This window comes from Eucyclogobius newberryi, unplaced genomic scaffold (assembly GCF_026437365.1).
Source record: "Eucyclogobius newberryi isolate DKJ021-1_F unplaced genomic scaffold, fEucNew1.0.hap1 SCAF_22, whole genome shotgun sequence".
Lineage (NCBI taxonomy): Eukaryota > Metazoa > Chordata > Actinopteri > Gobiiformes > Gobiidae > Eucyclogobius > Eucyclogobius newberryi.
The window spans coordinates 24,396,591-24,408,954 of NW_027315857.1; the positions used below are offsets into that span (position 1 = coordinate 24,396,591).

The 12,364-nt window shown below is 46.2% G+C and overlaps 1 protein-coding gene across 2 annotated transcripts; it reads left to right on the forward strand.

The window, feature by feature from the left end:
• The first annotated feature begins 4,395 nt into the window (after positions 1-4,395).
• On the forward strand, positions 4,396-11,588 carry mrpl48 (mitochondrial ribosomal protein L48). 2 transcript variants are annotated; one of them, XM_072458789.1, is made up of 8 exons: positions 4,396-4,558; positions 5,149-5,204; positions 5,762-5,793; positions 6,002-6,087; positions 6,971-7,140; positions 9,478-9,580; positions 9,654-9,743; positions 11,377-11,588. In XM_072458789.1, the coding sequence occupies exons 1-8, from the start codon at positions 4,538-4,540 to the stop codon at positions 11,452-11,454; spliced, it is 636 nt and encodes a 211-aa protein (XP_072314890.1). In that variant the 5' UTR covers positions 4,396-4,537; the 3' UTR covers positions 11,455-11,588. The 2 variants fall into 2 exon arrangements, with proteins under 2 accessions (XP_072314890.1, XP_072314889.1); XM_072458788.1 differs by having other exon boundaries at positions 5,999-6,087; positions 11,377-11,586.
• The last annotated feature ends 776 nt before the right edge of the window (positions 11,589-12,364 follow it).

A 12,364-nucleotide genomic window follows, 5' to 3' on the forward strand; every position in this document is an offset into this window, starting at 1 on the left:
GTCTGAGTCCATTATTACCCCCAGATTTCTAACTTGGTTTGTTTAACCCTAACCCTAACTTTAAAGGTGGAATGGACGATTTTTTTCAGCAAATTTTGTATCATATTTCCTCGTGGCGTGGATAAATCATTTGTCCTGCCACGTATCAATCATAAAACGCACCTATCGCTCACCTGCAGCCGCGTCAGGCTCGTCCCCACGTTTCCGCGTGCCTAAGCGCATGGATCTATCATAATATAGTTCCCTCAGTGTACGGGGCAAAATGAAGACGGAGAAAGACAGTTCGAGCTGACGCAGAAGTGGACAGAAATCTACGGGAGACGAGAGATGCGATGCGCTCCGTCGCGCTAATAAACAAACGCACGTGTGTGTTGTATCAGTCCACACGGGGGAGTGCGCATGCGCACTTCCACCTGAGTTCTCAAATCGCCGAAAAATCGTCCATTGCGCCTTTAACCTTAACCTTAACCTTAACCCTAACCCTAACCTTAACCCTAACCTTAACCCTAACCCTAACCCTAACCCTAACCCTAACCCTAACCCTGACCCTAACCCGGCGCGGTCTAAAACGGCGCTAAAACACGGTCAAATAGCGCAGCAGTTTCAGGAGCCGCGGCGCGCGGCCGGCACAAAATAACATCGCAGTTTCGGCCGCGTGCCGCGGCTCTGTAGACACTCCCTTAAAATAACATAACAAGGCTTTATTTCTTTTATTTAGTTAGTTTAACAATTATATTTGGTTGGTTTAAAAATCCTCTCCTTGAACCGACACCTTAACGTGGTGGAGGGGTTTGAGTGCCCGAATGATCCCGGGAGCTATGTTGTCGGGGGCTTCATGCCCCTGGTAGGGTCTCCCAAGGCAAACAGGTCCTAGGTGACGGGTCAGACAAAGATCGGTTCAGAAGCCTCTTATGACGACGACACGAACAAGGCCGTTTACGTCGCCCGGATCGGCGTCACCGGGGCCCCATCCTGGAGCCAGGCCTGGGATGGGTGCTCCATGGCGAGCGCCTGGTGGCCGGGTCTTACCCCACGGGGCCCGGCCGGGCACAGCCCGAAAGAGCGACGTGGGGCCGCCCTCCCGTGGGCCCACCACCCGCAGGAGGATCCATAAGGGGCCGGTGCAGAGAGATCTGGGCGGCAGTCGACGGCAGGGGCCTCGGCGACCAGATCTCCAGACACAGAGACTAACTCTGGGGACATGGAATGTCACCTCGCTGGGGGGGAAAGAGCCTGAGCTTGTGTGGGAGGTTGAGCGATACCGACTAGATATAGTCGGCCTCACCTCCACGCACAGTTTGGGCTCTGGAACCCATCTCCTCGAGAGGGGCTGGACGCTCCACTTCTCTAGTGTTGCCCGCGGGGAGAGGCGGCGGGCTGGTGTGGGCTTGCTGATAGCCCCTCAGCTCAGCCGCCACGTGTTGGAGTTTACCCCGGTGAACGAGAGGGTCGCGTCCCTCCGCCTTCGGGTGGGGGACAGGTCTCTCACTGTTGTGGCGGCCTACGGGCCGAACAGCAGTGCAGAGTACCCGGCCTTCTTGGAGTCCTTGGGAGGGGTACTGGACAGTGCACCGACCGGGGACTCCGTTGTTCTACTGGGGGACTTCAACGCCCACGTGGGCAATGACAGTGACACCTGGAGAGGGGTGATCGGGAAGAACGGCTTCCCCGATCTGAACCCGAGCGGTGTTCAGTTATTGGACTTCTGTGCTAGCCACGGATTGTCCATAACGAACACCATGTTCAAGCACAAGGGTGTCCATCAGTGCACATGGCACCAGGACACCCTAGGCCGGAGGTCAATGATCGACTTTGTTGTCGTGTCATCAGACCTCCGGCCGCGTGTCTTGGACACTCGGGTGAAGAGAGGGGCAGAGTTGTCAACCGATCACCACCTGGTGGTGAGTTGGATCCGCTGGCGGAGGAGGAAGCCGGACAGACTTGGCAGACCCAAGCGCATTGTGAGGGTCTGTTGGGAACGTCTAGTGGAGCCCTCTGTCAGTAGGGTATTCAACTCGCACCTCCGGGAGAGCTTCTCCCATGTCCCGGGGGAGGTTGGGGACATTGAGTCCGAGTGGACCATGTTCTCCGCCTCCATTGTTGATGCGGCTGCTCGGAGCTGTGGTCGCAAGGTCTCCGGTGCCTGTCGTGGCGGCAACCCCCGAACCCGGTGGTGGACACCGGAAGTAAGGGATGCCGTCAGACTGAAGAAGGAGGCCTATCAGGCCACTCTGGCTTGTAGGTCTCCGGAGGTCATCGACGGGTATCGGCAGGCCAAGCGAGCCGCGGCTCGTGCTGTCGCAGAGGCAAAAACCCGGGCCTGGGAGGAGTTCGGGGAGGCCATGGAGGAGGACTATCGGTCGGCACCAAAGAAATTCTGGCAAACCGTCCGGCGCCTCAGGAGGGGGAAGCAGTGTCTCACCAACACCGTTTACGGTGCGGGTGGAGGCCTGCTGACCTCAACTGGGGATGTCGTCGGACGGTGGAAGGAATACTTTGAGGATCTCCTTAATCCCTCAGTCACGTCTTCCGAAGAGGAAGTGGAGACCGGGGACTCGGTGGCTGGCTCATCCATCACCCAAGCTGAAGTCACTGAGGTTGTTCGCAAACTCCTCGGTGGCAGGGCTCCGGGGGTGGATGAGATCCGCCCTGAGTACCTAAAGTATCTGGATGTTGTAGGACTGTCTTGGTTGACACGTCTCTGCAACATCGCGTGGCGTTCGGGGACCGTGCCTCTGGACTGGCAGACCGGGGTGGTGGTCCCTCTGTTCAAGAAGGGGGACCGGAGGGTGTGTTCCAACTACAGAGGGATCACACTCCTCAGCCTCCCGGGTAAGACTATTCCAAGGTACTGGAGAGGAGAATCCGACCGATAGTCGAACCTCGGATTCAGGAGGAGCAGAGTGGTTTTCGTCCCGGTCGTGGAACACTGGACCAGCTCTATACCCTCCATCGGGTGCTCGAGGGTTCATGGGAGTTTGCCCAACCAGTCCATATGTGTTTTGTGGATCTGGAGAAGGCTTTCGACCGTGTCCCTTGGGGTGTCCTTTGGGGGGTGCTCCGGGAGTACGGGGTCCAGGGCCCTTTGCTCAGGGCTGTCCGGTCCCTGTATGACCGGAGCAGGAGCTGTGTTCGCATTGCCGGCAGTAAGTCAGACCTGTTCCCAGTGCATGTTGGACTCCGCCAGGGCTGCCCTTTGTCACCGGTTCTGTTCATAATTTTTATGGACAGAATTTCTAGGCGCAGTCAGGGGTCGGAGGGTGTCCGGTTTGGGGACCACAGGATCTCATCTCTGCTGTTTGCAGACGATGTTGTCCTGATGGCTCCATCAAACCCGGACCTGCAACATGCACTGGGACGGTTTGCAGCCGAGTGTGAAGCGGCTGGGATGAGAATCTCCAAATCCGAGGCCATGGTTCTCGACCGGAAAAAGGTGGCTTGCCCTCTCCAGGTGGGTGGGGTGTCCTTGCCCCAAGTGGAGGAGTTCAAGTATCTCGGGGTCTTGTTCACGAGTGAGGGAAGGATGGAGCGTGAGATCGACAGGCGGATCGGTGCAGCGGCTGCAGTGATGCAGTCGCTGCATCGGACCGTTGTGGTAAAGAGGGAGCTGAGCCGAAAGGCAAAGCTCTCTATTTACCGGTCGGTCCACGTTCCTCCCTCACCTATGGTCATGAGCTTTGGGTAGTGACCGAAAGAACAAGATCGCGGATACAAGCGGTCGAAATGAGTTTCCTCCGCCATGTGGCTGGGCGCTCCCTTAGAGATAAGGTGAGGAGCTCGGCCACACGGGGGGAGCTCGGAGTAGAGCCGCTGCTCCTCCACGTCGAGAGGAGCCAGCTGAGGTGGCTCGGGCATCTGTTCCGGATGCCTCCTGGGCGCCTCCCTCGGGAGGTGTTTCAGGCATGTCCCACCGGGAAGAGGCCCCGGGGAAGACCCAGGACACGCTGGAGAGACTATGTCTCTCGGCTGGCCTGGGAACGCCTCGGGATCCCCCCGGAGGAGTTAGAGGAAGTGTCTGGGGAGAAGGAAGTCTGGGAGTCCCTGCTCAGACTGCTGCCCCCGCGACCCGGCCCCGGATAAAGCGGCAGAAGATGGATGGATGGTTTAAAAATGATATAAAATGGTATAAGTAATGCATCAAAAGGTTTTTTTTTTATTTTTTTTTATTACATGTTGTGATGATTAGGCGTAAAAATACATTAGTTCACATTTACTCATTGTGTTAAAAAAATCAGCCAACAGAAAGGACGAAAACTCTTTATGCACTACAATTTGATTATTAACTAGTTTTTAATATTATTACTATATTATTATATGTCGATTTCCGTGTTCTAAACGTGTGAATAAACAGCGGAACCTTTGTTTCGGAGGCGAACACGCCTGTCCGGTTATTCTCGACGGACCTACTTCCTGTTTTGACAATCCGCGTCACATTTCTACGCGTGTTTTGGGGAAATTATGGGATTTTTCTACCAAAACGCAGCGTGGTGTGATTAATCAAGTGTCTGTTGCATGTAAACACGCGCAGACCCACGACATGAACCCTGTATTTAGAAAAGTAAGTCTCATTTCCTCTGATTTAGCCCGACTTTTTGGCCATCAGAGGTCATTCTCCTGCGATGTGATATGTAAATACAGTTTTAAAATATTGTCAATCATTGTGGCCAAAGAAGTATTTGAACAAAACTGATGGATTGTAGTTATGTCTTTATTTTATCTGTGTATGAGGAGGATAATGGTCGTTTTTAAATGCCTGCCATGCATGTGTTCAGTAGTAAAGTAGAACTATGAATGGGAATAATTGTGACTAGTCGACGTTTAAAATGATCTTAATCGTTTTCTGGACTCTAAAGACTCCAAAACATATGTAATTATATGTTTTAATCAGTGGCATTATTAAATCAAAATGTCAGAAAGTTACAAAAATGTAAAATATTCATCATTAATAGATTTAACTTGTAAACTTTCTCCATCTAGAAGCCTTCAGTCGCCACATTTAAACCTTTATGTGGTATAATAAATTTTGCGGTCTAAGTAGGAACTTTTGACACGTTTTCTTCCATATTAAACTTTAAAATTGGATGTGAAGTACGTGTAATTCGGCATAAATCTCCACATTTATTGCCTGTTTATATTTTTTCATTAAAGGTCCAAACTGTTTTAACACAAGCCCTTGTCTCGGACCAAGCTGCTTCAATATGTCGGTAAGTTTAGCCCCTAGTGTGTTTTATACTTCTTATTTAATGTCCATGTGACACATTCGACCAGACTTTTCAGCAAAACAGAGGGAATGTGATTATATTATCAGATTTTACCAAACATTGTGCCATGTTTTTCAATTTAGCAATTTTTACAATGTCACTTACTGGTTTGACATGAGTATGACACAGGCAGAGGTAATTCCACAACTGTTACTTAGCAACCAGACTGTAAACAAGGGCCAAAGTGCATTTAAATTATACAATGGTTATGATTTCACGAGTAATTACACCTGACGACACGTTTATTTTGTTAAATGATGAGCCGTAAAATGATGAAAGTCGCGTGCAAATTTTCTTCTGCATTTAGTGGAATGGCGCTTTTTGATGACATCACAGAGGGATTCTGCCGTAGCATTCGGCTCGGCTTTCTGTCATTTTCAGCAGTTTTTTGTCAAATCTTCTTCACAAACTGCCACTCGACTGTTGAAAACTGTCACGTGGACTTTAAATGAACATTAGAAAATTTTAAGTTTTGACGCACATGTTTTGTTCCACCACAGGGTGTCGCCACTAGCTCAACAACTTGTATTTGGTAAGTTCTTGTTCATGTTTTCTTAATCATTCAGAATAAGGATATACAGTATTTATTAACCACGAAATGCTGAGGATGGGTTGTATATTTTGTTTAGTGACATCAAAAAACATGTCGCAACAATAATAAAACAAAATGACAATATAACAATCAAGAAAAATATGTTCTTTTGGTCCTGAACAATCACTGTTTTGGTTTTCTCCAGGAGGAACTGTTGCCGTGAGCCACAGGCAGTACAGAGGAATGCCCACTCACGAGATCGGGAAGTGGAAACACTTTTTACCCCGAGAAGCTGTAAGTCGACGCTCGGGTGGTTTTTATGACATTCACGCAACAAGGAATGATGCCACGCCTTTTGCGACTTATATTTTGGAAAATACTATGAGTTGCACCAGCCCAAAAATGTATAATAGAGAAGAAAAAAAACATATAAGTCGCACTGGAGTATGAAATGCAGTTGCAAGTGTGAAAATAACAGATAATATCACATATAAGTCGCTCAGGAGTATAAGTATATAAGTATAAATATAAGCATAAGTCGCACCCCGGCCAAAACTATGAAAAAAGGTCTAACTTACAGTCCAGAAAATAAGGTATTCATTTTATCGACGCGAATAAAAGCCGACCCGTCAATAAAGTAGGAGTAGGAGTAACAACTGCGTCTACAGCACTGACCATGTCTCAAGTTTGACCACTCGATATGTTGTAGTGCAAGAATCATGACCAAACTATTGATTAAACCTACATTAAATACACTGTATGTCTTTTCTTAAAATGTATTTATCATTTTCAATTTCTTTCCATTTTTTTTTCCATTAAAAAAAAATAATTTCTTTCTTTTTTTTCCATCTTCCCCCCATTTCCCCCCCAATTTTGTTCTTTGTTTTTTTCATTTGATTTAATTTTTTTCATATTTTGTCTTTTTTTCATTTTTATAATATATAATGTAATATTGATGTTATTTTTTCCAATTGTTTTTCATTTAATTAAAATAAAACAAAATTGATTATTTGTTCTTTTTTCAATCACGTTTCTTTTTTCTTTTCCTTGCTCTTCTTTGGTTTTTATTCTCTCTCCTCGGTCTGTGCTGGTTTGTACGTCTGTCTTTGTTATTGAAAGAAAGTATAAAGTCATAAAACTCAACACAACTTCTCTTCTTTTCGTCCTGTCTTTTCAGCCTAAGAAGAAGAAGGACAAGCTGCAGATGAAGCAGATCGTGGCGCCGACACAAACGGCGTTCGGGACTCTGAACGTCACCGTGTCCGGCTTCGACATGACCCTGGTGGAGCATTACTCGCAGTACATCCACAACCTCTGCAACCGTCTGGGCATCAAGGTCGCTGAGAGGTGAGGTCACGCCTGCAGCCGCCGCCCACTTTTGTCTCGCCGTCAGCTTCTGATCAGGTCCACAGCTCCTTCTCTCCTCAGAGGAGCTTCTGATCAGGTCCACAGCTCCTTCTCTCCTCAGAGGAGCTTCTGATCAGGTCCACAGCTCCTTCTCTCCTCAGAGGAGCTTCTGATCAGGTCCACAGCTCCTTCTCACCTCAGAGGAGCTTCTGATCAGGTCCACAGCTCCTTCTCACCTCAGAGGAGCTTCTGATCAGGTCCACAGCTCCTTCTCACCTCAGAGGAGCTTCTGATCAGGTCCACAGCTCCTTCTCTCCTCAGAGGAGCTTCTGATCAGGTCCACAGCTCCTTCTCTCCTCAGAGGAGCTTCTGATCAGATCCACAGCTCCTTCTCTCCTCAGAGGAGCTTCTGATCAGGTCCACAGCTCCTTCTCACCTCAGAGGAGCTTCTGATCAGGTCCACAGCTCCTTCTCACCTCAGAGGAGCTTCTGATCAGGTCCACAGCTCCTTCTCTCCTCAGAGGAGCTTCTGATCAGGTCCACAGCTCCTTCTCACCTCAGAGGAGCTTCTGATCAGGTCCACAGCTCCTTCTCTCCTCAGAGGAGCTTCTGATCAGGTCCACAGCTCCTTCTCACCTCAGAGGAGCTTCTGATCAGATCCACAGCTCCTTCTCACCTCAGAGGAGCTTCTGATCAGGTCCACAGCTCCTTCTCTCCTCAGAGGAGCTTCTGATCAGGTCCACAGCTCCTTCTCACCTCAGAGGAGCTTCTGATCAGGTCCACAGCTCCTTCTCTCCTCAGAGGAGCTTCTGATCAGGTCCACAGCTCCTTCTCACCTCAGAGGAGCTTCTGATCAGGTCCACAGCTCCTTCTCACCTCAGAGGAGCTTCTGATCAGGTCCACAGCTCCTTCTCTCCTCAGAGGAGCTTCTGATCAGGTCCACAGCTCCTTCTCACCTCAGAGGAGCTTCTGATCAGGTCCACAGCTCCTTCTCACCTCAGAGGAGCTTCTGATCAGATCCACAGCTCCTTCTCACCTCAGAGGAGCTTCTGATCAGGTCCACAGCTCCTTCTCACCTCAGAGGAGCTTCTGATCAGGTCCACAGCTCCTTCTCACCTCAGAGGAGCTTCTGATCAGGTCCACAGCTCCTTCTCACCTCAGAGGAGCTTCTGATCAGGTCCACAGCTCCTTCTCTCCTCAGAGGAGCTTCTGATCAGGTCCACAGCTCCTTCTCACCTCAGAGGAGCTTCTGATCAGGTCCACAGCTCCTTCTCTCCTCAGAGGAGCTTCTGATCAGGTCCACAGCTCCTTCTCTCCTCAGAGGAGCTTCTGATCAGGTCCACAGCTCCTTCTCACCTCAGAGGAGCTTCTGATCAGGTCCACAGCTCCTTCTCTCCTCAGAGGAGCTTCTGATCAGGTCCACAGCTCCTTCTCACCTCGGCCCTTGTTCCTAGAATGTAACATGTTAAAGACGATGTATAAACCAAATCTGAAAATCGTTCCTAATAATCTACAAAAAGATCTGACTCTTGATGGGAAAACGTATGTAAGGTGTCGGCCAATGACAGTCGAGATGGAAAGTCAAAACCTCAAATTGTTTTCAAAGTGTTTAAATAAAATGTAACATTTTGTGAGGAGGCGGAGCATCAGTCATGGGTGTGGTTACAGTTGAAAAAATGGAACCGTAAATGTGTTTATGGTGAAAAGGCAGATAATATCTGCTCCTTTTCATTTAAGTAGTTTAATGTAAAAAAAAGAAGAAAGAAAAGTAATCCTATATTTTATATCTTTAATGAATCAAATAAAAAAAATAAAACAAAATCATAATGTAAACAAATAAAAAACATATGTAAGGGCATTGTAGGATTTTTCTAACCATTCAAATATTATTATTTTTAAAATATTTTTTATGATTATTTTTTTATATATATTGTGCCCAAATGTTGTTATTATTTAATATTTCTATGATTATGTTTATATATATATTGTGCCCAAATGTTAATATTATTATTGTTGTTATTTTAATTATTTTTATGATTATTTTTTATATTTTTTATTTTCATTCATTTTTTTTGTGCTTTTTTAATTGTTACTATTTATCTATTGCCCAAATGTTATTATTATTAGCATTATTATTCATATATTCCGCACATCTTGACTTGACTCTTATTTTACTATACACCTGTAAAATTGTCCAGTTTTAGATGTGGTTTAAGTTTAGGCCAAATATTGTGTGTTACTTTGTCATTTCTCGTCCTGTAACTGTCCTTTCTTCACGTTTGTAAAGAAGATGTCATGACTCTTCCAGATAATACTCTTACTTCATTGCGTCCGCAGTTACGCGCTCCCGACCAAAACCACCGAGGTTTCGGTGCTGCAGGACCAGGGCACAAAGATGCTCGTGGACGCCGTTTTGAAGACGCACGAGCGAATCGTCCAGGTAAAAAAAACCGCGCCTCGCCGACCGCCGCATCCGCACGCCAACGTAAAACCGCACGTTTCTCCCTTTTCAGGTGAGCAGCTTGAACGCGTCCTTGTGTCCAGTTCTTCTCGACATTCTTCTGAAAAATCAGCCAGAGGGAGTTCAGCTTTCGGTCAGAGAGGTACGATACTGGTCAATGACGGTTAAACATGCTCAATGTAGCAGAGGCTAATTCTGTCTGTAGCAATAATCGGATCGTGCGCTCGCTGTCCGTCAGAAAAAGTCTTTTCTTTTTACTTTACTTAATTTTCATACATTTTGCATATTTTCCAAGCATTAAATCAGATATTCAGACAGTAACAATGAATCGACTAATTGTGACGAGTCGACTATAAAAGATCATTATAGTCGTACCGTATTTTCCGGACTATAAGCCGCACCAGCCAAAAAATGCATAATAGAGAAGAAAAAAACACGTAAGTCGCACTGGAGTATAAGTCTCATGTATTTGATAAAATCCAACACCAAGAACAGACATTTCATCTGTAAATGCAGTTTAAAATAATAACAGATGAGAGAACATGGTGAATAGGTGTACGTATGCTAACGCTAACACCTTCAGCTACATGACGTATGCTAACGCTAACACCTTCAGCTACATGACGTATGCTAACGCTAACACCTTCAGCTACATGACGTATGCTAACACCTTCAGCTACATGACGTATGCTAACACCTTCAGCTACATGACGTATGCTAACACCTTCAGCTACATGACGTATGCTAACACCTTCAGCTACATGACGTATGCTAACACCTTCAGCTACATGACGTATGCTAACACCTTCAGCTACATGACGTATGCTAACACCTTCAGCTACATGACGTATGCTTACACCTTCAGCTACATGACGTATGCTAACGCTAACACCTTCAGCTACATGACGTATGCTAACGCTAACACCTTCAGCTACATGACGTATGCTAACGCTAACACCTTCAGCTACATGACGTATGCTAACACCTTCAGCTACATGACGTATGCTAACACCTTCAGCTACATGACGTATGCTAACACCTTCAGCTACATGACGTATGCTAACACCTTCAGCTACATGACGTATGCTAACACCTTCAGCTACATGACGTATGCTAACACCTTCAGCTACATGACGTATGCTTACACCTTCAGCTACATGATGTATGCTAACGCTAACACCTTCAGCTACATGACGTATGCTAACGCTAACACCTTCAGCTACATGACGTATGCTAACGCTAACACCTTCAGCTACATGACGTATGCTAACGCTAACACCTTCAGCTACATGACGTATGCTAACGCTAACACCTTCAGCTACATGACGTATGCTAACGCTAACACCTTCAGCTACATATTGTATGCTAACGCTAACACCTTCAGCTACATGACGTATGCTAACGCTAACACCTTCAGCTACATGAGGCACAGACAGAACTGTGGTAAGTGTCTGGTATGTTAGCGTAACATATGAACAGTTATTCAGATAACTATAGCATAAAGAACATGCTAACAAGTTTAGCAAAGCATCAGTTTTACCCCAAATCACTAAATCCACTGAATTCTTCTTCCTCTGTGTCACTTCTAAACAACTCCACAAACTCCAGAGGAAGAGGAAGTGCAGATTCTTCTTCTGCGTCGCTTAGAGCCTAGAGCGCCCTCTTGTGGTTGTGTGAAAATAACGACTAATATCACATATAAGTCGCTCTGGAGTATAAGTCGCACCCCGGACAAAACTATGAACACGTGTAAAGGGCGTGGTCTTTTGTTTCAGCACTCGGAGGCGGACTTCCAGGCCCGGTTCAAGGCTCGCCCGGAGCTGGAGGGGCTGATGGCGCAGGTGGGGCACTGATCCAAGACCGCTCCCCCGACGTCCGAGACTTTTGTGTGTGTCCTTGTCTCCTAAAGTGTTAAAAATAAAATGTAAAAACGGCTTTTCCCATTTTATGTTTGTCGCACAGGAGACGAGAACATACAATATTTAAATTGTCAATAGAATATATTTTCAAGGTTCAAGTGCATTTGTGTTTTTTATTCATTCATTTATGAAAATCCCTCACAATCAAGGGAAGTCACTCTAAGGATATTAAAGGGCGTATTTCAGGTTTTTATGATTTTCTATTTTCCACTTTATCTGGTGCCTCTTGTGAATATAAATGATAGTTTTACACCAATCAAGCGGCGGTTTGTGGAGAAAAGTTGAAAAATCTGTAGAAAATGATTACAGGAAGTGACATCACACCAGGGACACTCATTTTTTAAGTTTATGAAGAATTTACACTCAAACAACTTTTTTGACCTTCTAAACATAATTCAACCAAATAAAGTCTGGAAGTCTAGAAATCTGACACTTTATTGAACAAAATTAAAAAGAATGAAGGTGCCGTTCATAGACACCAGAATGAACGCGTTCACAGTATCGTTCGTCGTCAGTTATACTGAACGTTCAGTTCACGTTCACCAAAATTATGAACGCGTTCATGAACTTTCATTCATTGCACGCGTTCAGGCACAACACTGGGTGCTCTCATTTATTATGCTTTTTTTGGGGACACAATGGTGATGTCATGCATTACAAACAGGAAGTAAAATTCTGAACCTTAAAAATGTGCTATGCTATAATTTTTAGCTAAATTTCAAACATATTTATCTTGACTGCATTTTAGCTCAGTGAGTGGTCCAAACTGTCAGACACTTTAAGACATAATCTTGTGACCATAAACCATACTTGGACAAGAGTCAAACATTATGTCAGGCATGTC